The sequence below is a fragment of the Octopus sinensis genome, linkage group LG29 (assembly GCF_006345805.1).
Source record: "Octopus sinensis linkage group LG29, ASM634580v1, whole genome shotgun sequence".
Classification (NCBI taxonomy): Eukaryota; Metazoa; Mollusca; class Cephalopoda; order Octopoda; family Octopodidae; genus Octopus; species Octopus sinensis.
This window is the reverse complement of record NC_043025.1, coordinates 11,217,605-11,245,104: the sequence shown is the minus strand read 5'-3', so window position 1 is coordinate 11,245,104 and position 27,500 is coordinate 11,217,605. Positions and strand designations below refer to the sequence as shown.

The 27,500-nt window shown below is 42.8% G+C and overlaps 2 protein-coding genes across 3 annotated transcripts in view; one reads left to right on the top strand and one right to left on the bottom strand.

Annotated features, from left to right (window-relative positions):
- LOC115226155 (inactive peptidyl-prolyl cis-trans isomerase FKBP6) overlaps positions 1-12,893 on the top strand; it is a 23,845-nt gene extending 10,952 nt beyond the window's left edge. For both annotated transcript variants that reach the window (XM_029797154.2, XM_036514866.1), the window contains exons 6-14: positions 400-470; positions 2,499-2,558; positions 3,402-3,461; positions 3,857-4,054; positions 5,809-5,918; positions 6,668-6,759; positions 9,718-9,787; positions 11,247-11,373; positions 12,747-12,893. In XM_029797154.2, the coding sequence (XP_029653014.1) occupies positions 400-470; positions 2,499-2,558; positions 3,402-3,461; positions 3,857-4,054; positions 5,809-5,918; positions 6,668-6,759; positions 9,718-9,787; positions 11,247-11,373; positions 12,747-12,821 (863 nt within the window). In that variant the 3' untranslated portion in view covers positions 12,822-12,893. The remainder of the gene's footprint in view (positions 1-399; positions 471-2,498; positions 2,559-3,401; positions 3,462-3,856; positions 4,055-5,808; positions 5,919-6,667; positions 6,760-9,717; positions 9,788-11,246; positions 11,374-12,746) is intronic.
- Positions 12,894-17,839: 4,946 nt separating this feature from the next.
- LOC115226213 (zinc finger protein 205-like) overlaps positions 17,840-27,500 on the bottom strand; it is a 16,241-nt gene continuing 6,580 nt past the window's right edge. Inside the window, exon 2 of the mRNA XM_029797236.2 lies at positions 17,840-21,426. Within this exon, the coding sequence (XP_029653096.1) occupies positions 19,477-21,273 (1,797 nt within the window). The 5' untranslated portion in view covers positions 21,274-21,426 and the 3' untranslated portion in view covers positions 17,840-19,476. The remainder of the gene's footprint in view (positions 21,427-27,500) is intronic.

Here is a 27,500-nt window from a genome sequence, read left to right as displayed (position 1 = left end):
GTGCTAGCGCGGAAAACGGATGTTAAACGATGACGATGATGATGATGATTATATTAAATAGAACGGGGCCTGTTGAGGAAAAGAAATTGTGTTGTGTGCCTTAACTGTGTAGGGATCATATGGCACAGGGCCCCAGCCTTGGATGAATTCTGAATCTAATATTAAAGTCGCCTAGGCAACGGCTTATCCTTTCGTTTGTTTCAGTCATTGGACTGTGGCCATGCTGGGGCATCATCTTGAAGAGATTTATCCTGTGTTCTATGTTTCCTATTATTAGACTAATACTTGTGTTAAGGGTTTAGTGATGGATATTGATTTATTGATTAATTGAAGTGGCTGATTGATCGATCGATGTAATTAATTGATTTGTTTTTTAATTTGTGTCTTTTATTTGAACAGCATTGTTTGAAATTGAAATTTTGTCCATTTCTGATCGCGTGAATGTGGGAGACTACTTCCTGATGTCTGAGGTAAGTCATCATCATCATCATTGCTATCATCATCTTTGACAGCATCATTTTCATCATTGCTATCATCATCATCATTATCATCGTTGTCATCATCGTCATTGTCATCATCATCATCGTCATTATCATCATTGTCATTATCATCATCGTCGTCATCATCATTGCCATCATCGTTGTCGTCATCATCATCATTGTCATCATCATCGGTATCATCGTCATCATCATCATCATCGTTGTCATCATCATTGGTGTCATCATCATCGTTGTCATCATCATTATCATCATCATTGTCATCATTATCATCATCATTACCGTCATCATCATCGTTGCCATCACCATCATCATATAGGTTCCCCACCTGGACGGGACGCCGGTCCATCGCAGGTGAGATGCAAGATGCAGGAGGAAAGAGTGAGAGAAAGTTGTGGCAAAAGAGTCAGCAGAAGTTCGCCATTACCTTCTGCCGGAGCCGCATATCGCCTGGTCTGAGATTCGAATCCGCGATCCCTCGAGCGCGAATCCGCTGCTCTAACCACTAGGCCATGTGCCGCCACCTAGGTAGCAGAAGCTATTAACTACTTCTAGTTTCTTTCCTTGGCATGTGATGGAATCTATTTTCTGTACATTGTTTGTATATATCTTTATATATAGGCGCAGGAGTGGCTGTGTGGTAAGTAGCTTGCTTACCAACCACATGGTTCCGGGTTCAGTCCCACTGCGTGGCATCTTGGGCAAGTGTCTTCTACTATAGCCCCGGGCTGACCAATGCCTTGTGAGTGGATTTGGTAGACGGAAACTGAAAGAAGCCTGTCGTATATATGTATATATATATATATATGTGTATGTGTGTGTGTGCTTGTGTGTGTGTTTGTCCCCCTAGCATTGCTTGACAACCGATGATGGTGTGTTTACGTCCCCGTCACTTAGCGGTTCAGCAAACGAGACCGATAGAATAAGTACTGGGCTTACAAAGAATAAGTCCCGGGGTCGATTTGCTCGACTAAAGGCGGTGCTCCAGCATGGCCGCAGTCAAATGACTGAAACAAGTAAAAGAATAAAAGAGTAAAAAAGAGTAAAGAGTATAAAAGTGAAGTTGTGTGTCTGTCTCCTCCGATTTAGATTCCTAACTACTCCCACATTTTGCGGTGCAGTTTAACCAAATTCGGGTATCTTATAGTCGTGATTCATATCGAGCCCTTCTGGGTATTAGCGCGCGTCTACGATGAGTCTACGATTTTAAAAATAATTTACCATCATTTTTTTCCATTTTAATGCACTTTCGCTCGGTTTATATAAGGGAAGTAACTCTCTAAAAATGTCTACGATGAGTCAACGATTTTAAAAAAAATTTACCATCAATTTTTTCTTCATTTTAATGCATTTTTTTCGCTATTAAATAAGGGAATTAACTCTCTAAAAATGTCTACGATGAGTCAACGATTTAAAAAAAAAATTTACCATCATTTTCTTTCCATTTTAATGCATTTTTTTTTCGCTATTATATAAGGGAAGTAACTTTCTAAAAATGTCTACGATGAGTCTACGATTTAAAAAATAATTTACCATCATTTTTTTCCATTTTAATGCATTTTTGCTCGGTTTATATAAGGGAAGTAACTCTCTAAAAATGTCTACGATGAGTCAACGATTTTAAAAAAAATTTACCATCATTTTTTCTTCATTTTAATGCATTTTTTTCGCTATTAAATAAGGGAATTAACTCTCTAAAAATGTCTACGATGAGTCAACGATTTAAAAAAAAAATTTACCATCATTTTCTTTCCATTTTAATGCATTTTTTTTTCGCTATTATATAAGGGAAGTAACTTTCTAAAAATGTCTACGATGAGTCAACAATTTAAAAAAAAATTTACCATCATTTTTTTTCCATTTTTAATGCATTGTTTTGCTATTTTTTGGCTATAACTCTCTAAAAATTCCCTTACAAACCCGAGCAATGCCGGGCGATACTGCTGGTTGTTTCTAAACTGTTCACTGATCTCTCCTACCGTTCTTCACTCTTAAATCTAGGAAGAAAGATATGCAGTCACATTTGAGTCCATCTGCCAACTTGTTGGAACCTACAAGCAGGTAAGTACTTCTGATATCTTTTGTTAATATTTTTTATTGTTATTATTATTAACATGGTTAGCTGGCAAACCTTTAGCATACGTTAGCATATAGGTGCAGGAGTGGCTGTGTGGTAAGTAGCTTGCATACTACACGGACAAGCAGAGGGTCGGCGGGCACTTTCTGTCTTCTCCCATCATTTTTAAATCATAGTCATCCGCCTCATTAATGTCTATGTCCAGCCCGCAAAGCTACCTAATCTATGTACTGTCTTTATGACAAATTTAATGAAATAAAGTAGCTTGCTTACCAACCACATGGTTCTGGGTTCATTCCCACTGCGTGGCACCTTGGGCAAGTGTCTTCTACTATAGCCTCGAACCGACCAAAGCCTTGTGAGTGGATTTGGTAGACGGAAACTGAAAGAGGCCCGTCATATATGTGTATATGTATATATATGTGTGTGTGTGTATATATATGTTTGTCTCCCCCACCCCCAAACATCGCTTGACAACCAATGATGGTGTGTTTAACCTAGCGGTTCGGCAAAAAAGAGACCAATAGAATAAGTATTAGGCTTCCAAAGAATAAGTCCTGGGTTAATTTGCTCGACTAAAAGGCGGTGCTCCAGTATGGTCGCAGTCAAATGGCTGAAACAAGTAAAAGATAAAAAAAAGACACCATGGAAAATGCTTAGCTGAATTTTCTTACGGTTTTACTTTCTGAGTTCAAATTCCACCAAGGTCATCTTTGCCTTTCATCCTTTTGACGTTGATAGAATAAGTACCAGTCGATTGCTGGCCTTGTGCCAAAATTTGAAAGCAACATTATTATTACTATTATTATTATTATTATCTTTAATAGGAAGGTTATTCATTCTTCAAACAGAACCATTTTCAGAAAGCTGTTCAGAAATACAATAAGGTAAGTTCTACTGTTTTTTTTAATTTGTTGTAGTTGGTGGTCAGCATTGGACAGTCTGAGGCTGTTATAGGAGATAGTTAACTGATATTCTATCCAATCTTTTATACAATGTATATATATATATATATATATATAGGCAATATATATATATATATATATATAGGCACAGGAGTGGCAATATAGGCGCAGGAGTTTCCGTCTACCAAATCCACTCACAAGGCATTGGTCGGCCCGGGGCTATAGCAGAAGACACTTGCCCAAGATGCCACGCAGTGGGACTGAACCCGGAACCATGTGGTTGGTAAGCAAGCTACTTACCACACAGCCACTCCTGCGCCTTCTTTCTTTTTTTTTTTTTTGTCCCTAAATATCTTTTCCGAATGTCTTTTGCACAGTGCCTGAACCTTTTGGAAAGTGCTCACCTCAAATCCGACCAAGATGAAAAACGTTACAAAGAACTCATGATTGCCGTCCAACTAAATATCGCACTGTGCTGCCTGAAACTCTGCCGTTTCAGCAGAGCCGTGACTTTTTGCCGGAAGGTTCTGCAGCTGGATCGATGCAACACTAAAGCTTACTTCAGATTGGGACAGGTATGTTGGAAGCTGGTTGTCGTCGTCCGTTTTTTTGGCTCTTTATTCTCTTGTAAGCAGTGAGTGGGGGTCGGGTTGTTTATGGTCACGACACTGAGGAATTAGGGGTTTCCATGTGCACCTGTACGCAAACCCTTATTATTTTATTCTTCTACGAAATGTCTTTTTTTGTTTGTTCCTTCTCGAGCCATGCCTGGCTCATAAGGGCCGGTTTCCTGGTTTCTTTGGCGTATAGGTTCCCCACCTGGATGGGACGCTGGTCCATCGCAGGTGAGCTGTAAGATGCAGGAGGAAAGAGTGAGAGAAAGTTTTTTTGTACCTTCTAGAGCCATGCCTGGCTCATAAGGGCCGGTTTCCTTGGCGTATAAGTTCCCCACCTGGACGGGACGCCAGTCCATCGCAGGTGAGCTGTAAGATGCAGGAGGAAAGTGTGAGAGAAAGTTTTCTTGTACCTTCTTGAGCCATGCCTGGCTCATAAGGGCCGGTTTCCCGGTTTCCTTGGCCTATAGGTACCCCACCTGGACGGGACGCCAGTCCATCGCAGGCGAGCTGCAAGATGCGGGAGGAAAGAGTGAGAGAAAGTTTTCTTGTACCTTCTCGAGCCATGCCTGGCTCATAAGGGCTGGTTCCTGGTTTCTTGGCATATAGGTTCCCCACCTGGATGGGACGCTGGTCCGTTGCAGGTGAGCTGCAAGATGCTGGAGGAAAAAATGAGAGAAAGTTGTGGCAAAAGAGTCAGCAGAAGTTTCGCCATTACCTTCTGCCGGAGCCGGATGGAGCTTAGGTGTTTTCGCTCATAAACACACACATCGCCTGGTCTGAGATTCGAACCTGTGATTCCTCGACTGCGAGTCCACTGCTCTAACCACTAGGCCATGTGCCTCCACACTTCTACAAAATGACAAGGTGCACGACCACTCTTAGGCGGTTTTGAATGACCATAGAAAGTGCGAGCCCTCTAACTGAAAAATTGTGGATTTGTATAAAGGACACACACACACACAGACAGACATTTTGCCGTTTATATATTTAATGGCTTTGCAGGGTGACTGGGGAAATGTAAAGATGTGCATGACCACTCTTGGATGGTTTTGAATGACCATAGAAAGTGCGAGCCCTCTAACTGAAAATTTGTGGATTTGTATAAAGGACACACACACACAGACAGACATTTTGCCGTTTATATATAGAGTGATTTGTGGGGTGACTGGGGAAATGTAAAGATGTGCACGACCACCCTTGGATGGTTTTGAATAACTATGGAAAGTGCGAGCCCTCTAACTGAAAATTTGTGGATTTGTATAAAGGACACACACACACAGACAGACATTTTGCCGTTTATATATAGAGTGATTTGTGGGGTGACTGGGGAAATGTAAAGATGTGCACGACCACCCTTGGATGGTTTTGAATAACTATGGAAAGTGCGAGCCCTCTAACTGAAAATTTGTGGATTTGTATAAAGGACACACACACACAGACAGACATTTTGCCGTTTATATATAGAGTGATTTGTGGGGTGACTGGGGAAATGTAAAGATGTGCACGACCACCCTTGGATGGTTTTGAATAACTATGGAAAGTGCGAGCCCTCTAACTGAAAATTTGTGGATTTGTATAAAGGACACACACACAGACAGACATTTTGCTGTTTATATATAGAGAGATGAATAAACATCTTAATGCTGAAGGGTTAACAAAGCTGAATTGATTAAATTGAAAACCGTCTTATTTTTTGCTCTATCCACCATTAGGCTTTACATAAGCTTGGAGACTTCTCTGAAGCCCTTCGGAACCTGACAAAAGCACATAAACTACTCCCTAAGAATGAAATTATCTTGGAGGAAATTCAGAATATCAAAAGGTCAGTGATAATTATGTAGTAGCTATGTAAAATAATGATGGTTGTATGTGATTCATTGAAACAGCTGTAGAGAAAACTTAATAAATGATATATATATACACATGTATATATATATGTATGTATATATATATATACACACACATGTATATATATATGTATGTTGTATATATATATATATGTATGTATATATATGTATGTATGTATATATGTATATATATATGTATGTATATATATATATATGTATATATATATATATGTGTGTGTGTATATATGTATATATATATATATGTGTGTGTATATATGTATATATATGTGTATATATGTATATATATATGTATGTATATATATGTATATATATGTATATATATATATGTATATATATGTAATATATATATATATGTATATATATATATGTGTATATATAGAAAGAGAGAGAGAGCAAATAATTCACAAGAAAAAATAATTTGTGAAGATATCATTGATTCTGTTATTATCTAGCGTAACAATTTAAAAATAATAATAACAGAATCAACCCCAACCCTAACCCTAAAACCTTAACCCTAACCCTAACCCCTTAAAGCTAAAACTAGTCCAAAGGCACAAACAATGTCACAAATAACAGTGAAAAATGAAACATAATTTAGGTCTGCAAGAGGCCAGAGGGATAGAATATATCAAAGGGTTTCACTAAAATTTATTCATGAAGACAAACCTAACCAGTTTCATTGAAATGTTTTTACATCTTTCAGTGATAGAGAGAAATTTCAACTCGTTGAATCCAACATGTACCAAAAAATGTTTTCGACCCTTGCCAAGGACCAACCAATCCAGTATCAGAAGAGTGAGTTCCCTGTTTTGTTTCGATGTTTGCTTTTGTCGGTGTTTATGTTGTTATTCTGAGATTTGTCTGGGCTTTGTTCTTTTTCAGGGAGTCTTAGTGTTACAGCATTTTGGAAGCATTTTGTCCAGTGTGCTAACGATTCTGCCACCTTACCACCTTACTAGTAATAATAATAATGATAATAATAAATGCCCTGATGTAGTACCAGGCAATGGCTCTCATGGCTTCTGATCTTAACTGATTGGAAGTGTTATCATGTACATTGTTTTGTCTTGGTATAAAAGATGCCTTAATAATAATAATAATAATAATAAATGCCCTGATGCAGTACCAGGCAGTGGCTCTCATGGCTTCTGATCTTAACTGATTGGAAGTGTTATCATGTACATTGTTTTGTCTTGGTATAAAAGATGCCTTAATAATAATAATAATAATAATAATAAATGCCCTGATGCAGTACCAGGCAGTGGCTCTCATGGCTTCTGATCTTAACTGATTGGAAGTGTTATCATGTACATTGTTTTGTCTTGGTATAAAAGATGCCTTAATAATAATAATAATAATAATAAATGCCCTGATGCAGTACCAGGCAGTGGCTCTCATGGCTGCTGATCTTAACTGATTGGAAGTGTTATCATGTACATTGTTTTGTCTTGGTATAAAAGATGCCTTAATAATAATAATAATAATAAATGCCTTGATGCAGTACCAGGCAGTGGCTCTCATGGCTGCTGATCTTAACTGATTGGAAGTGTTATCATGTACATTGTTTTGTCTTGGTATAAAAGATGCCTTAATAATAATAATAATAATAAATGCCCTGATGCAGTACCAGGCAGTGGCTCTCATGGCTGCTGATCTTAACTGATTGGAAGTGTTATCATGTACATTGTTTTGTCTTGGTATAAAAGATGCCTTAATAATATATAATAATAATAAATGCCCTGATGCAGTACCAGGCAGTGGCTCTCATGGCTGCTGATCTTAACTGATTGGAAGTGTTATCATGTACATTGTTTTGTCTTGGTATAAAAGATGCCTTAATAATAATAATAATAATAAATGCCCTGATGCAATACCAGGCAGTGGCTCTCATGGCTTCTGATCTTAACTGATTGGAAGTGTTATCATGTACATTGTTTTGTCTTGGTATAAAAGATGCCTTAATAATAATAATAATAATAATAAATGCCCTGATGCAGTACCAGGCAGTGGCTCTCATGGCTTCTGATCTTAACTGATTGGAAGTGTTATCATGTACATTGTTTTGTCTTGGTATAAAAGATGCCTTAATAATAATAATAATAATAAATGCCCTGATGCAGTACCAGGCAGTGGCTCTCATGGCTGCTGATCTTAACTGATTGGAAGTGTTATCATGTACATTGTTTTGTCTTGGTATAAAAGATGCCTTAATAATAATAATAATAATAATAAATGCCCTGATGCAGTACCAGGCAGTGGCTCTCATGGCTGCTGATCTTAACTGATTGGAAGTGTTATCATGTACATTGTTTTGTCTTGGTATAAAAGATGCCTTAATAATAATAATAATAATAATAAATGCCCTGATGCAGTACCAGGCAGTGGCTCTCATGGCTTCTGATCTTAACTGATTGGAAGTGTTATCATGTACATTGTTTTGTCTTGGTATAAAAGATGCCTTAATAATAATAATAATAATAATAAATGCCCTGATGCAGTACCAGGCAGTGGCTCTCATGGCTGCTGATCTTAACTGATTGGAAGTGTTATCATGTACATTGTTTTGTCTTGGTATAAAAGATGGGCTACAGCAAATATTCTGCTCAATACCACAGATTTGCTTGTCAGTTGTTTGACCTTAACCAGTTTGAGCATGTCCCTTAGTGGCTGATGATATGTGCATCTCTGATCACGAGCAGAAGTAGTGGGGGAGCATCATAGCCATGTGTTGAGAGGAATTCTTTGGGGTTTGAATAATTCACCTTCGGAAGCATGGGTGGTTCGTTCAACATCCTTAAACAACCTTTATTCAGGGATCCATGCCCTGATGCAGTACCAGGCAGTGGCTCTCATGGCTTCTGATCTTAACTGGTTGGAAGTGTTATCATGTACATTGTTTTGTCTTGGTATAAAAGATGGGCTACAGCAAATATTCTGCTCAATACCACAGATTTGCTTGTCAGTTGTTTGACCTTAACCAGTTGAGCATGTCCCTTAGTGGCTGATGATATGTGCATCTCTGATCACGAGCAGAAGTAGTGGGGGAGCATCATAGCCATGTGTTGAGAGGAATTCTTTGGGGTTTGAATAATTCACCTCTGGAAACATGGGTGGTTCGTTCAACATCCTTAAACAATCCTTATTCAGGGACCTTTTGAGCGGGATGGGCTACTCGACAATATGTGCATCTCTGATCACGAGCAGAAGTAGTGGGGGAGCATCATAGCCATGTGTTGAGAGGAATTCTTTGGGGTTTGAATAATTCACCTCTGGAAACATGGGTGGTTCGTTCAACATCCTTAAACAACCCTTATTCAGGGACCTTTTGAGCCGGATGGGCTACTCTACCAGAAGAAAATTCTAACTGGGCCCCACATGCAAAGACATGCGCTGTTTATCTTGATATGAGGGTCACCATGTCACGCACATATGGTTGTGGTGCATGTGCCTGGTGTACCCTTATCAGACGGTTAGTCATGATGGGTATACTGGGCTTCGTATATTTCACCCCAGTGTCACTTTGATGGCATGCACTGCTCCCTCACTCAATAATAATAATAATGATAATAATAATAATAATAATAATAAATACCCTGATGCAGTACCAGACAGTGGCTCTCATAGCTTCTGATCTTAACTGATGGAAGTGTTATCATGTCCATGTTGATGATGATTACCATGACGACGGTGATGATGATTATGATCATAATGATGATGACAATGATGATGGTGTGTATAAATATTTTTTTTCAGCCAAGAAAACCCAACCAAATGAAGAAGAAGTCAGTGAAGAATTCTGTAAGAGTACAAAGGACTATATAAGGTGAGTGGAAGGGTGTTAGTGGTGGTGGTCATGGTTAGGATAGTGGTGTGATGGCGGTGGTATTGTTGTTGGCGGTGTTGGTGTTGCTTAGTTACTTGTGGTTTGTATCTACCCAGGTCAGGTATCTACCCAGGTTTTTGTGACAGTAGGGTGTGATCTGAGGAAGATTTGGCTGCTATTTCTACCAGATCTAGCTACAATATAGAGGTTTCCTTGGGTGGCTCACACATGCATAAGACAGTAGGGTGTTGGTTTGAGAGGGAATTTGCTGTTATTTCTAAATACATGAGAGAGTAGCTTGTGATTTGAGGGAGATTTGGCTGCTATTTCAAACAGGTCCAGCTACCATGTAGAAGTCTCCCTCATTGGCTCATGCCTGCATATATACATACATAGAACACTTGGGCATGGTTGATCCTAGTGTCAAAGTGATCACAGTGCAATGTAGGATGAGGTGTTTTCCTGATCTAGTGATCATAAGTGCAACAGCCTAAGCACTAGGCCACTAGTGAGTTCCTTTCAAGCATTGGGCCTCATGGAGGCAAAATGGCTGAGGTCCTAAGTTTTTGGGCCTCATGGAGGCAAAATGGCTGAGTTCCTTTTAAGTGTTGGGCCTCATGGAGGCAAAGTGGCTGAGGTCCTTTCGAGTGTTGGGCCTCATGGAGGCAAAGTGGCTGAGGTCCTTTCAAGTGTTGGGCCTCATGGAGGCAAAGTGGCCAAGTTCCTTTCAAGTGTTGGGCCTCATGGAGGTGGCTGAGGTCCTTTCAAGTGTTGGGCCTCATGGAGGCAAAATGGCTGAGGTCCTTTCAAGTGTTGGGCCTCATGGAGGCAAAGTGGCTGAGGTCCTTTCAAGTGTTGGGCCTCATGGAGGCAAAGTGGCCAAGTTCCTTTCAAGTGTTGGGCCTCATGGAGGTGGCTGAGGTCCTTTCAAGTGTTGGACCTCATGGAGGCAAAATGGCTGAGGTCCTTTGAAGTGTCGGGCCTCATGGAGGCAAAGTGGCTGAGTTCCTTTCAAGTGTTGGGCCTCATGGAGGCAAAGTGGCCGAGTTCCTTTCAAGTGTTGGGCCTCATGGAGGCAAAATGGCTGAGGTCCTTTCAAGTGTTGGGCTTCATGGAGGCAAAGTGGCTGAGTTCCTTTCAAGTGTTGGGCCTCATGGAGGCAAAGTGGCTGAGTTCCTTTCAAGTGTTGGGCCTCATGGAGGCAAAGTGGCCGAGTTCCTTTCAAGTGTTGGGCCTCATGGAGGCAAAATGGCCAAGTTCCTTTCAAGTGTTGGGCCTCATGGAGGCAAAATGGCTGAGGTCCTTTTAAGCGTTGGGCCGCATGGAGGCAAGGTGGCTGAGGTCCTTTTAAGTGCTGGGCCTCATGGAGAAAATGACTGAGACCTTTGGCATTATGTCATGCTTGAGAAGTAGACCCATATTTTTATCTCCAGTTTTTGATGATTTTTTTTTTTCCCAGGGACTTCTTGGAAGACAAGGACCAGGCCGAATGTTCAATGCCAGCCTTTAATTTAACAGATGCAGAAATGCAGTTTCTCTTGAAAACCATCGACGACAAGGGTCTGAGAATATTACAGACTGATTCGGTAAGAATATTGTTCATTTGTGATGGTGGTGGTGTGAAGATGGTGTTGATGGTGAATGGTAGCTAGATAAAGGTAGATCATGGTAGTGGTAGGAGGTGATGGTAGATAGAAGTCATCATCATCATCATTTAGGGTCCGCTTTCCATACTAGCATGGGTTGGACGGTTCAACTGGGGTCTGGGAAGTCAGAAGGCTGCACCAGGCCCAGTCTGATCTGGTAGTGTTTCTACGGCTGGATGCCCTTCCTAATGCCAACCACCCCGTGAGTGTAGTGGGTGCTTTTTACATGCCAGACAGGGCTGGCAAACGGCCACGGTCGGATGGTGCTTTTTACGTGCCACCAGCATGGGGGCCAGGCAAGGCTGGCAACGGCCATGAACGGATGGTGCTTTTTACGTGCCATAGGCACGAGGCCAGTCGGATGGTGCTTTTTATGTGCCACAGGCACAGATGCCAGACGGGGCTGGCAAACGGCCACGGTCGGATGGTGCTTTTTATGTGCCACCGGCACGGGGGGCCAGGCGAGGCTGCCAACGGCTACAATCGGATTGGTGCTTTTTACGTGATGTAAAATCGTGGCTGTGTCATGCAGAAAGCACCTGAATTGAACCTAGGACCATATGGCTGGGAAGTAAACTTCTGACCACACAGCCACACATCCGTGTTGGTCCTACATAAAAAGCACCTGTGCTAGCACCATGTGAATAGTACCCATCAGGTGTCATGTATGTATGTATGTATGTATACATAAATATCCGTGTGTGTCACTGTGTCTGTGTTTGTCCCCCACCATTGCTTGAAAACCGGTGTTGGAAGTACAATCACAACAGGAGTATTATGTATGCCTTTAAGGCAGCGAGCTGGCAGAAACGTTAGCACGCCGGGCAAAATGTGTAGCCGTATTTCGTCTGCCGTTACGTTCTGAGTTCAAATTCCGCCGAGGTCGACTTTGCCTTTCATCCTTTCGGGGTCGATTAAATAAGTACCAGTGATGTACTGGGGTCGATATCATCGACTTAATCCGTTTGTCCTCTCTGTGTTTAGCCCCTTGTGGGTAGTTAAGAAATAGGTATTTCGTTCATCCATCTATCTATCCATCCATCCATCCATCTATCTGTCTATTTGTCTATCTATCTATTTGTCTATCTATCTATTTGTCTATCTATCTATCTGTCTATCTATCTATCTGTCTATTTATCTATCTATTTGTCTATCTATCTATCTATCTGTCTATCTATCTATCTGTCTATTTATCTATCTATTTGTCTATCTATCTGTCTATCTATCTATCTGTCTATTTATCTATCTATTTGTCTATCTATCTATCTACCTACCTACCTATATATATATATATATATATAAATTTATTTCAGGGAGAATGTTCCAGCATCAAGATTGTGAAGCCAGACCAGGTTGCAATCAAAGAAAACCAGACATTATTATCATAGCTACACCTTGTTGTCATGACAACAGACAATCACAACAGCAACACAGATAAATTTTAATTCTTTCTCAATATATTTGTTCTTGTTTGTTTCTTTTTCATATTTTTATATTCCTCATTCATTAACAACAACAACAATGACCACAGTGAGTGTATCATGCTAAGAGAAAAACAGTGAGTTTTCTCAACCAACTCTGATGTTCTGACATGGGATCTTTTCTGTTTGACCGGCAGTTTTTTAAAATAATTTCCACGTAACTAAACACTTTTAAACTTCGTATACTGGAAGAATGTGTTTATAAAACATCTTTTTCTCTTGGCTTTATTGAGAAAATTCTATTGTTTGTAAGATATTTGTTGTTTTTTTCCTCTTCAATTTCTGCAATTTCAACCAATCAATGACGTCTATTGAGGTAAAAGAACATTCTGTGCCGTATGAATATGTCCCTCGTTTGGATCTTTTCGGTTTGAACGGCAGTTTTTTAAAATAATTTCCACATAACTAAACACTTTTAAACTTCGTATACTGGTAGAATGTGTTTATAAAACATCATTTTCTCTTGGCTTTATTGAGAAAATTCTATAGTTTGTAAGATATTTGTTGTGTTTTTTTTCTGCAATTTCAACCAATCACTGACGTCTATTGAGGTAAAAGAACATTCTGTGCCGTATGAATATGTCCCTTGTTTAAGAAACAGATTGGGTCTATTTATTTGTGAAGAAAAAAAAGATACCCTTCCCCCCACCCCTAACCCTAAAACAGATTGAAATGCACTAGATCTGTACTAGGGTCATAATTATGGGTAACAATTTCATATGACACTGTTAGAAAAAACTGCTGTTCAAACCGAAAAGATCCAGTACTCCTGTTGTTTTAGATGTATGTATATATGTAAGGATACTGTAAAGTGTTAATATGTATTTATAATATATATATATAATAAGGCTTCCCTTTGCAAATACTGATAGGGCACAGAAAGTGTGTCTAAAGCCAGCTGGAGGAGGTGTCCTCCTGGGGCTACAAACTACAGTAGCATCCACCCTTAGGGGTTAGCCATATTTAAATGGCAAATATACGTCACTATATATATATATACATATATATACGTGTGTGTGTGTGTGTGTGTCTTTGAATCTATGTTTGTCCTTCCACTATCACTTGAAACCGACGTTGGTGTGTTTACGTCCCCATAAGGTAGCAGTTCCGCAAAAGAGATCAATAGAATAAGTACTAGGCTTACAAAGAATAAGTTCTGGGGTCGATTCCTTTGACTAAAAAAAACCCTTTATAGTACTGCTCCAGCATGGCAATAGTCAAATGATTGAAACAAAAAATAAAAATAATAAACCTCATGTAGATTTTTAAATTATATTTATTAAATATGTATGTATATATACACATATATATATATATATATACATAAGAAAACTGGTGCTTTGTAACAAGGAAAAAAAAACTGATGTTTTGCAAATGAAGTCCCTTGAGATGTTTGTTCTGTAATGAGTCAATTACTCCCTTTTCACTCTCGTCGTCTGAAATGCAGTGAACCTAAGACTGGTCTGGCCAGGCTGGAGACCCGTTCTTTAAAAAAAAAAGGCAAATGTAACAACAGCGCCATTGATTACTACCAAATGTGTGATAAGATAAAAGTAAGGATAGGAATGTCTGTGTGTCCCTATTGTATTACTGATGTTTGGGGTGAGGAGGTTGAGGATGTTGAAGAAGGGTTCAGGGGGGAGAAGACGGAAAGTGATACATAGTGAGGGGGGGGGTGACATGGATGTGCAATGTGTGGCGTGGGTTGGTACAGTGTGTGAGAGTGCGGCGTGGGTTGGTACAGTGTGTGTGGAGTGGCATGTGGTGTGTGTGTGGAGTGGCATATGGTGTGTGTGTGGCGTGGGTTGGTACAGTGTGTGTGGAGTGGCATGTGTGAGTGTGGAGTGGCATGTGGTGTGTGTGTGGCGTGGGTTAGTGTGGAGTGGCATGTGGTGTGTGTGTGGCATGGGTTGGTACAGTGTGTGTGGAGTGGCATATGGTGTGTGTGGGGCGTGGGTTGGTACAGTGTGTGGAGTGGCATATGGTGTGTTTGGGGCGTGGGTTGGTACAGTGTGTGGAGTGGCATGTGTGAGTGTGGAGTGGCATGTGGTGTGTGTGTGGCGTGGGTTGGTACAGTGTGTGTGGAGTGGCATGGGTTGGTACAGTGTGTGTGTGAGAGGGTGTGAGCATGTGGTGTGTGTGGATCAGTGTAGTAATGTGTGTGGCGTGTGTTGGTAGTGTGTGTGCGCGGAGTGGCATGTGTGAGAGGGATTAAGCATGTGGTGCGTGTGGTAATGTGTGTGTGTGTGTGTGGCGTGTGTTGGTACAGTGTATGTGGAGTGGCATGTGGTGTGTGTATGTGTGGGGTGGCATGTGTGAGAGGGTGTGAGCATGTGTGGCGTGTGTTGGTACAGTGTATGTGGAGTGGCATGTGGTGTGTGTATGTGTGGGGTGGCATGTGTGAGAGGGTGTGAGCATGTGTGGCGTGTGTTGGTATAGTGTGTTTGTGGCGTGGGTTGGTACAGCATGTGTGTGTGAGAGCATGGAGTGGTATGTGTGAAGGGTGTGTGAGCAGTGTAATAATGTGTGTGTGTGTGTGTGCATGGAGTGGTAGCAGTCATATCTACTTGTACACACATTTTCTAATACATATATAAACATACATGTATGTGTGAGAGTGTGTGTGTGTGTGCGCAGTATGACCCAGTGCAGTTTGGTACTTCTAGTGTTTTTTTTTACTTCTAATTTAACAGACTGCCAGATAAGACTGGAGCCTGGTGCAGCCTTCTGGCTTCCCAGATCCCCGGTCGAACTGTCCAACCCATGCTAGCATGGAGAACGGACGTTAAACGATGATAATGATGATGAGTGACGTCTGGGCAAGGATCCGTAATAAGATCTCTGGCAGTAGTTGCAAGTTGAGGAGGCATACAACTATAAAGGATTTACAATTGCTGCTCAGAAGAAACACTATGTGCACAAAAATATGCCTCTAGTTGTGCAAACCAAAGTGTAGCATCTCCTGTGAAAATGGGTAATGATGCCAGCCTCGTCTGGCACCTGTGTCGGTGGCACATAAAAAACACCATCCGAGCGTGGCCGTCTGCCAGCCTCGTCTGGCACCTGTGTTAGTGGCACATAAAAAACACCATCCGATCGTGGCCGTTCGCCAGCCTCGTCTGGCACCTGTGTCGGTGGCACATAAAAAACACCATCCGACCGTTGCCGTTTGCCAGCCTCGTCTGGCACCTGTGTCGGTGGCACATAAAAAACACCATCCGACCGTTGCCGTTTGCCAGCCTCGTCTGGCACCTGTGTCGGTGGCACATAAAAAACACCATCCGACCGTTGCCGTTTGCCAGCCTCGTCTGGCACCTGTGTCGGTGGCACATAAAAAACACCATCCGACCGTTGCCGTTTGCCAGCCTCGTCTGGCACCTGTGTCGGTGGTACATAAAAAACACCATCCGAGCGTGGTCGTTCGCCAGCCTCGTCTGGCACCTGTGTCAGTGGTACATAAAAAACACCATCCGAGCGTGGCCGTCTGCCAGCCTCGTCTGGCACCTGTGTCGGTGGCACATAAAAAACACCATCCGAGCGTGGCCGTTCGCCAGCCTCGTCTGGCACCTGTGTCGGTGGCACATAAAAAACACCATCCGAGCGTGGCCGTCTGCCAGCCTCGTCTGGCACCTGTGTCGGTGGCACATAAAAAACACCATCCGAGCGTGGCCGTTTGCCAGCCTCGTCTGGCACCTGTGTCGGTGGCACATAAAAAACACCATCCGAGCGTGGCCGTTCGCCAGCCTCGTCTGGCACCTGTGTCGGTGGCACATAAAATCACCCACTACACTCTCGGAGTGGTTGGCGTTAGGAAGGGCATCCAGCTGTAGAAACACTGCCAGATCTGACTGGCCTGGTGCAGCCTTCTGGCTCCCCAGACCCCAGTTGAACCGTCCAACCAATGGTAGCACGGAAAACGGACGCTAAATGATGCTGATGATGATGTTGCCAAAGACATTTTGTTCTTTTTGTGCCGCAGTGTGGCGAGATGTAGTTGGCAGCCTGCAGTTCAAAAAACCCTTCGCAATGTTATCTACCAATGTTGGGTGATGTGGAGGGGTAGGGGCTCAGTATGAGTGGTCCCTTAGAGGATTTATCAGGTTTGTTTCGTACAAAGGGCATGTCTGATGAGGGAGAAAAATAGTTGTGTATATATATATACACACACGTGTGTATGTGTGCATATATATATATATATATATACACGTGTATATGTGTGCATATATATATATATATATATATCTGTGAGTACGTGCATATGTGTGTGTGTATATATATATATATATATATATACATATACACATATATATATACATATATATACACATATATACACACACATATATATACACATATATATACACATATACATATATATATATACATATATACACACACACACACACACATATATATATATATATATATAAAATGTATATTTTCTAGTATGCATTTTTGTAGTAGGAAATGAAGGGCAGCAAAGAGAACCCTTTGTTTTTCCACTTTTTAGTTATGTTTTTCAGTAGCTCTGTGACAAGGGAGGAGACCCACCCCCAAAAGCTCACAACAGACTGAGCTTTTTCTAAGGGAAAAAAAAAAAGAACCATGAGTGCAAAGAGCTGATTTGAACCTAGATTGCAGAAAGCCATTATGTTTTTGGTCCTTATCACCAACAACCGTGTCCAAACCAGTGTGACTTGAAAGGACTAGGGGCTGTTTTACATGTGTTTACTGCTAAGGTGTTCCTGGTGAGTGCAGTTTGAAAGGGTTGTGTTGTGTGTGACAGAGGGTGAATGAAGTGCAAGTGGGTTAGTGTGAGGGAGGTGCATTGCTCAGGGGTCATTGTGCTTTAAAAGGGCTGTTCTGTATGACTAGGGAATTGTGAGAGTGTGACATATGTCAATTGAAATAAGGGTATTATGACAGATGTATATTATTCAGGGTTCTGGTTTAAAAGGGCTGTTGTGTGTGAATTGCAGTTGGGGCATTGTGACAGATGTATATTATTCAGGGGTCTGGTTTAAAAGGGCTCTTGTGTGTGAATTGCTCTTGGGGTATTGTGATATATATTATTCAGGGGGTCTGGTTTAAAAGGGCTGTTGTGTGTGAATTGCAGTTGGGGCATTGTGACAGATGTATATTATTAAGGGGTCTGGTTTAAAAGGGCTGTTGTGTGTGAATTGCAGTTGGGGTATCGTGACAGATGTATATTATTCAGGGGTCTGGTTTAAAAGGGCTGTTGTGTGTGAATTGCAGTTGGGGCATTGTGACAGATGTATATTATTAAGAGGTCTGGTTTAAAAGGGCTCTTGTGTGTGAATTGCAGTTGGGGTATTGTGACAGATGTATATTATTCAGGGGTCTGATTTAAAAGGGCTGTTGTGTGTGAATTGCAGTTGGGGTATTGTGACATGTATATTATTCAGGGGTCTGGTTTAAAAGGGCTGTTGTGTGTGAATTGCAGTTGGGGTATTGTGATGTATATTATTCAGGGGGTCTGGTTTAAAAGGGCTCTTGTGTGTGAATTGCTGTTGGAGTATTGTGATGTATATTATTCAGGGGTCTGGTTTAAAAGGGCTGTTGTGTGTGAATTGCAGTTGGGGCATTGTGACAGATGTATATTATTCAGGGGTCTGGTTTAAAAGGGCTGTTGTGTGTGAATTGCAGTTGGGTGTGTATAACAGATAAGTGTGGTTCAGGGATTTTTTTCAAAAGAGCTCCTGCATATGAATTGGTGTAGAGTGTGTGTAATAAACGTGTGGGTTTTGGGATTTTAGTTTGAAAGGGTTGTTGTGTATGAATTGAAGCTGAGAGCATGTGACAGATTAGTTTTGGCTCAGGGGATCTCATTTGAAAGGGCCATATTGGAATGGACTGTTGTTGGGGGTTGTATGATAAACAGGTAGGGATCAGGTTTTCCTCTTTTTTAAAAGGGTACTTATGAATGATTTTTCATCGGGGGTGTATGTAACATGTAGTTCGGGTCTTGTTTGAAAGGGACTTATTTTGTATGACTTTCAATTGGGCATGTGTGACAGATGTTCAGGGCTCTTGTTTAAAAGGGCTATATTTTGCATGAACTTTAGTTGGGTGCATGTAATACATGCAGTTCAGGGTCCTTGTTTGAAAGGGCCATATTTTGTATGACTTTCAATTAGGCATGTGTGACATGTAGTTCAGGGTCCTTATTTGAAAGGGCCATATTTTGTATGACTTTCAATTAGGCATGTGTGACATGTAGTTCACGGTCCTTGTTTGAAAGGGCCGTATTTTGTATGACTTTCAATTAGGCATGTGTGACATGTAGTTCACGGTCCTTGTTTGAAAGGGCCACATTTTGTATGAATTTTAGGTGGGCATTTATGGCAGCTGTGTGTAGTTCAGGGGTCACATTTAAAAGGGCTGTGTTCTACCTGAATTGCAGTCAAGGGTGCATAACAGACAAGTTCGTTCAGTGTGAGTTAGGGGTTTGGCTTAAAAGGGCTGTCGTATATATACCGTGACGGTGCCTCTGTGCTGCATCAGCGGTTGGGTAAAACAGGGGCCCAGGTTGAAAAATCGGTTACACTCGGCTTGTGTTGGGAGTGTGCGACTGATTAATGTGTTCAATGAGCTTGCTGTATATCACAAATCGCTTCCCGCAATGCCGACAATCCAGAGGCTTGTCCGTCGTGTGCACCAGCTTGTGCCGCGTGAGCTGGGCCCCGTGTTGGAAAGTTTGCCCGCACTGGTCACACTCGAAATGACTTCTCTTACTGTCGTGGACGCGCTTGTGTACAATAAGGTTCGAGCGATACGAGAACCCGCGGTTGCAGAACTCGCACCGATATGGCGCAGTGCCCGTGTGGATCTTTTCGTGTTCGACGAGCTGTGACCGGCAGTGGAACTGGCGGTCGCAGCACTGGCATTTGTAGGAGGCGGCTGCGCCGGTCGTGGTGGCCGTCGAGTGCATTCTCTTGTGCAGCACCAGATCGATGGTTGACGCGCACCGCTTGAGGCAGAATTCGCATTCAGTGGGGCCCTTCCCGTTGTGCTCCCGATCCACGTGGCTCTTCAGTGCCACGTGGTTCGCTAGGACGTGGCCGCACACCTCGCACTTGAAGCCGACCACATCGTACATCCGCCGCGAGTTTTGCTGACACTGATGCGGTTGATGATGCTGGTGCTGGTGATGCTGATGGTGGTGTGGGTGGTGTTGGTGATGCTGGTGATGTTGGTGATGCGGGTGGTGATGGTGGTGGTGATGATGATGGTGGTGGTGGTGCAACTTTGACGAATGGTGGAGGTTCTGAGATCCGCTGCAACCCATGGCAGTGGTTGCTGCTGCTGTTGTTGTTGTTGTTGTTTGCGATGGTGGCATCAGTGTGTTTTTTGGTTGCGGCAGCGGTGGTGGCGGCGTCGGTGCCATGTCTGTTGCGTTGGCAACGCACACTGTGTTACCCATGGAGGAATTTCCGCAGCAACTGGGAGCAGCCACGCAGCACATTCTCCCCCTGCCGCACCCACCACCGACACCAACACCACCACCACCACAACTACTACCAACACCAACACCAACACCGCAACCACCACTGCTACTGCCACCACAACCACCAACACCACCACTGCAAACACCACTCCCGCCACCACCACTGCAACCCCCGACCGAGTTTACCCCAACTCCGCCGCCGCCGCCGCCACCACTGCCGCCGCAGCATTTCATCGGGTCTGGCGGCGCGATGACGGGTGACGCGGCTCCGAGTGCACCCTGTGCAGGCGTACACGTCCGCATGTGCTCGGCAAAGAGGCAGCTGTACGAAAACGACTCCGAGCAGTAGTGGCACTTATAGCGCTCGTCTTCCGGAAGCACCGACAGGTACTTGAAGATGTCGTCCTTGTTGTGCATCTTGCCGCACATCTGGCAGATCTTGTCGTCGACATCTGGAACGGCCGCCGCCATGGACGTCGTAACGCCAGCGGCGTCGCCCGAGGCAATGTTCGCACCCGTTGTTGCGACACTGGTGTAGTTTGGTGCAACGCTAGAATAGGTTGCTGCAACAGAGGTGTAGGCTGTTGCAAGGTTGGGGTACGGTGTCTTGATGCTTGCATCGATTGCTGCAATTCTGTTGTCGATCGCTGCAATCCCAGTGTCCGGTGTTGCAGTGTTGTCGTTAGCGCAACCAGCTACGTTTTGGTCACTCGAGTTTGCCCCATCGGCTTTGTCCTCGAACGGTAGCTCGCCACCGGTACCGGCACCGGTATCCAAGCCAGTGCTGGCTGCGGGTTCAGCCAGTCTCATGGTTTTTGGGGTCAGTGCACTCTCGTCGTGCTCCTCGCCGTCGGCAACGGGATATCGGCTTCTCAGCGTTTTGGTGCGCATGTCAGGTGAGTTCGATTTCGGCCGTTTGACCCCTTGATGATGGTGCAATGCTGCGATTCGGAGTTAGGAAGAAATGAAATGTCAGGTACAAGCATCGAAATGATCTGTTTCCAAGGGAACCAACCAGGTGGAGAAACTATCAGTTGCAATGTTCTGCGGAAGAAAAAGAAAAAGAAAAAAAAAAGAAAATATATAAATATAGCGGTTCGGCAAAAAGAGATCGATAGAATAAGTACTGGGTTTACAAAAGAATAAGTCCCGGGGTCGATTTGCTCGACTAAAGGCGGTGCTCCAGCATGGCCGCAGTCAAATGACTGAAACAAGTAAAAGAGTAAACTTAGCGGTTCGGCAAAAGAGATCCGATAGAATAAGTACTGGGCTTACAAAAGAATAAGTCCCGGGGTCGATTTGCTCGACTAAAAAAAAAGGCGGTGCTCCAGCATGGCCGCAGTCAAATGACTGAAACAAGTAAAAGAGTAAACTTAGCGGTTCGGCAAAAGAGATCCGATAGAATAAGTACTGGGCTTACAAAAGAATAAGTCCCGGGGTCGATTTGCTCAACTAAAAAAAAAGGCGGTGCTCCAGCATGGCCGCAGTCAAATGACTGAAACAAGTAAAAGAGTAAACTTAGCGGTTCGGCAAAAGAGATCCGATAGAATAAGTACTGGGCTTACAAAAGAATAAGTCCCGGGGTCGATTTGCTCAACTAAAAAAAAAGGCGGTGCTCCAGCATGGCCGCAGTCAAATGACTGAAACAAGTAAAAGAGTAAAAAAAAAAAAAAGAAAATATATAAATATGTGTATAAATATAAAGAACATACAGACGGATAGGTACATAGGTTATAAGAATAGACAAGTACCCATACACAAATGGAGACTGGAGCACAACTGTATACAGCTATGGTACGACCACACTTGGAATTCGCATCATCAGTTTGGAACCCCTATCTTGCTCAGAACATTGACCTCCTGGAATCTGTCCAGAGACGTGCAACCAAACGCATACCCTCCATCAGACACCTACCATATTCTGAGCGCCTTGTTTCCCTGGGCATGGATTCACTGAAGCTCCGGCGTCTGGTGACGGACTTGGTAGACACCCACAAAGTTATCAACCACCTCACCAACAACAACACTGAACACCTTTTTGATCTTCATGTGTCCAACACACGTGGACATGCCTACAAAGTCAGAAAACAGCACAGCTCCCATGACTTTCGGAAACATTTTTTCACGCTCAGACTTGCCAACCACTTTACAGAGTGTACTGAATGCTTTTATCAACCAAACGCATACCCTCCATCAGACACCTACCATACTCCGAGCGCCTTGTTTCCCTGGGCATGGATTCACTGAAGCTCCAGCGTCTGGTGACGGACTTGGTAAACACCCACAAAGTTATCAACCACCTCACCAACAACAACACTGAACACCTTTTTGATCTCCATGTGTCCAACACACGTGGACATGCCTACAAAGTCAGAAAACAGCACAGCTCCCATGACTTTCGGAAACATTTCTTCACGCTCAGAGTTGCTGAAGCATGGAATAAACTGCCTGCGTCAGTTGTTGACTGCCATGACACTGCATCCTTTAAGGCCCTCATGCTTTCCGAAATCCGCCGAAACTACACCTGATTATATATACACTTTAGATGAGTTGTAGTGCACCTGAGCACTGTACACAATGTTTTTATTATTATTATTATTATATTATATATATATACACACACACTTTACTCCACACAAGGACACATATGGAGACACGGGTCCACATATATAGAGATGCACATCCATACATACAAACATGGTACATAGTTGCAAAACACACACACACAAGGAGACAGAGGTGCACACATATACTAACACATGCTCACACACACACACATACATAGAAAATACACAAACACGGACAGGCAAGCACATGAATATGCAAGATACATACAGATGCACACTATTCTAGTGTTGCACACATACATACATATATATATATATGCATACACCCACATATATACATACATACACACACATGCATACATACATACATACATGCATGCATAGGCACACACACACTGACCCACACATATGTCCACAAACAAACAAAAGGGAACGCAGTGTAAATAAGGGACAGAGTCAAGACTATTGAAAAGGTTGCAAGACCGACCGAAAATTTTAGGGAAATAAAAATAAGAAATAAGTGGAAATTTTACCAGTGAGTGTGTTACATTATTAGGCACTAAAAGAAAATGACTCTCCCCAGGCACAACAGTAGAAACAAACTAAAATATGTTTTTATAAGCATCAAAATGTTTACTAAATGATGCAAATAGGCGCAGGAGTGGCTGTGTGGTAAGTAGCTTGCTAACCAGCCACATGGTTCCGGGTTCAGTCCCACTGCGTGGCATCTTGGGCAAATGTCTTCTGCTATAGCCTCGGGCCGACCAAAGCATTGTGAGTGGATTTGGTAGACGGAAACTGAAAGAAGCCTGTCGTATATATATATATATCTATATATGTGTATGTATATGTTTGTGTGTCTGTGTTTGTCCCTCTAGCATTGCTTGACAACCGATGCTTGTGTGTTTACGTCCCTGTCACTTAGCGGTTCGGCAAAAGAGACCAATAGAATAAGTACTGGGCTTACAAAGAATAAGTCCCGGGGTCGAGCTGCTCGACTAAAGGCGGTGCTCCAGCATGGCCGCAGTCAAATGACCGAAACAAGTAAAAGAGTAAAGAGTAAATGAGACGAAGCAAGTGAAATCGAAATCAAATTCAATGACTGGCATCCGTGTGATCGTTACCAGAGCAGCAAACAGGTTTCCGTGCTGGTGGAACGTAAAAAGCACCATTCAAGCGTGATCGTTACCGGTGTCGCCTTACTGGCACTTGTGCTGTTGGCACATGAAAAAACATTCGAACGAGGTCATTGCTAGTGCCGCCGGACTGGCTCCTGTGCAGGTGGCACGTAAAAAATACCCATTTCTTTATTACCCTCAAGGGGCTAAACAGAGAAGGGACAAACAAGGACAGACATAGGTATTAAGTCAATTACATCAACCCCAGTGCGTAACTGGTACTTAATTTATCGACCCCGAAAGGATGAAAGGTAAAGTCGACCTCGGCGAATTTGAACTCACAACGTAACGGCAGACGAAATACTGCTAAGCATTTCGCCCGACGTGCTAACGTTTCTGCCAGCTCGCCGGCACGTAAAAAATACCATTTGAGCGTGGCCATTGCCAGTACCGCCTGATTGGCCCTTGTGCCGGTGGCATGTAAAAGCACCCACTACACTCATGGGGTGGTTGCCGTTAGGAAGGGCATCCAGCTGTAGAAACTGCCAGATCAAAATGGAGCCTGGTGCAACCATCTGGTTCGCCAGTCTTCAGTCAAATCGTGTAGTGGGTACTTTTACGTGCCGCCGGCACGGGGGCCAGTCAGGCGGTACTGGCAACGACCTTGCCCGAATTTCTGGGCCAGTCAGGCGGTACTTGCAACGACTTTGCCCGAATTTCTGGGCCAGTCAGGCGGTACTTGCAACGATCTTGCTCGAATTTTTGGGCCAGTCAGGCGGTACTTGCAACGATCTTGCTCGAATTTTTGGGCCAGTCAGGCGGTACTTGCAACGATCTTGCTCGAATTTCTGGGCCAGTCAGGCGGTACTTGCAACGATCTTGCTCGAATTTTTGGGCCAGTCAGGCGGTACTTGCAACGATCTTGCTCGAATTTCTGGGCCAGTCAGGCGGTACTTGCAACGATCTTGCTCGAATTTTTGGGCCAGTCAGGCGGTACTTGCAACGATCTTGCTCGAATTTCTGGGCCAGTCAGGCGGTACTTGCAACGATCTTGCTCGAATTTTTGGGCCAGTCAGGCGGTACTTGCAACGATCTTGCTCGAATTTCTGGGCCAGTCAGGCGGTACTTGCAACGATCTTGCTCGAATTTCTGGGCCAGTCAGGCGGTACTTGCAACGACTTCGCTCGAATTTTTGGGCCAGTCAGGCGGTACTTGCAACGATCTTGCTCGAATTTCTGGGCCAGTCAGGCGGTACTTGCAACGACCTCGCTCGAATTTTTGGGCCAGTCAGGCGGTACTGGCAATGACCTCGCCCGAATTTTTGGGCCAGTCAGGCGGTTCTGGCAACGACCTCGCTCGAATTTTTTACACATGCCAATGGCACAGGTGCCAGTAAGGCGATGCTGGTGACGATCCTGCTCGAATGGTGCCTCCTACTTACCACCGGCACAGAAGCCAGTTAGCCGCTCTGGCAACGATCCCGTTCGGATGGTGCTCTTAGCACCCTAGTAGCATGGGGCACAAGTGCCAGTAAGGCACGGCTGGTAACAATCACGCTCGTATGGTGCTCATGCCCGTCATCGAATTTCACTTTGATTTTGATTTCAACTTCACTTGCTTCAACAGGCCTTCGCAGAGATTAGTGTTCGAAGAAGGAAAAGCTACGCACAAGTGGACTGGTTACACACCTGGCATATCTGTATATACATATATACATATATATATATATATCTTTATATATAAAAGTGAAGTTGTGTGTCTGTCTCCTACCATTTAGATTCCTAACTACTCCCACATTTTGCGGTGCAGTTTAACCAAAACCGGGTATCTTATAGTCGTGATTCATATCGAGCCCTTCTGGGTATTAGCGCGCGTCTACGATTAAAAAAAATTTACCATCATTTTTTTCCATTTTAGTGCATTTTTTCGCTATTATTAAGGGAAGTAACTCTCTAAAATGTCTACGATGAGTCAACGATTTTTAAAAAAATTTACCATAATTTTTTTTCCATTTTTAATGCATTTTTTGCTATTTTTTGGCTATAACTCTCTAAAAATGCTTATATAGTTATTTCCTTACAAACCCGAGCAACGCCGGACGATACTGCTAGTCTTTATATATAAAACTGAAGTTGTGTGAGAGTCTGTCTACTCCGATCTAGATTCCTAACTACTCCCACATTTTGCGGTGTAGTTTAACCAAAACCGGGTATCTTATAGTCGTGATTCATATCGAGCCCTTCTGGGTATTAGCGCGCGTCTACGATGAGTCTACGATTTACCATCAATTTTTCACATTTTTAATGCATTTTTTGCTATTATATAAGGGAAGTAACTCTCTAAAAATTTATTATTAAATCTCAGAACGTAAAAAGCTACAGTAAACCCCCCCCCCTTTGTGGTTAGCCATATTGAGATGGTTATTATACTTTACATCTCTAAAAATGCTTATATAGTTATTTCCCTTACAAACCCGAGCAACGCCGGGCGATACTGCTAGTTATATATATAGGAGTGGCTGTGTGGTAAAAAGCTTGCTTACCAACCACATGGTTCCAGGTTCAGTCCCACTGCATGGTACCTTGATCAAGTGTCCTCTACTATAGCCTCGGGCTGACTAAAGCCTTGTGAGTGGATTTAGTAGATGGAAACTAAAAGAAGCCCATTGTAAATATATATATACATGTTTGTGTGTTTACGTCACCGTAACTTAGCAGTTTGGCAAAAGAGACTGATAGAATAAATACTGGCTCGATTTCTTTGACTAAAGGCAGTGCTCCAGCATGGCTGCAATCAAATGACTGAAACAATAAAAGAATACATATACACACACATATACATACATGTATATTATATGTATGTGTGTATATATATATATATATATATATATATATATATATATATATACATACATGTATATATATGTGTGTGTATATATATATATATATATACACACACACACATATATATCTACATATATATACATATTAAGGCGGTGAGCTGGCAGAAACGTTAGCATCCCAGGTGAAATGCATAGCCATATTTCGTCTGCTGTTAAGTTCTGAGTTCAAATTACGCCGAGGTTGACTTTGCGTTTCATACTTTCAGGGTCAATAAATAAAGTACCAGTTTCACACTGGGGTCGATGTAATCGACTTAATCCCTTTGTCTGTCCTTGTTTGTCCTCTCTATGTTTAGCCCCTTGTGGGTAGTAAAGAAATATATATATATATGCACACACACACACACATATACATGTACATACATACTTTCCTTTCTCTTTGAAGTACTTGGTGACCCTGTCAGTGCAGGTGCCACTCAGAAGCACCCAGTCCACACTGAAAAGTGGTTGGGGTTCGGAAGGGCATCCGACTGTAAAAACCTTGCCAAAACTGACCTCACCTGTGCTTGTGCCACGTGAAAAGCACTAAGT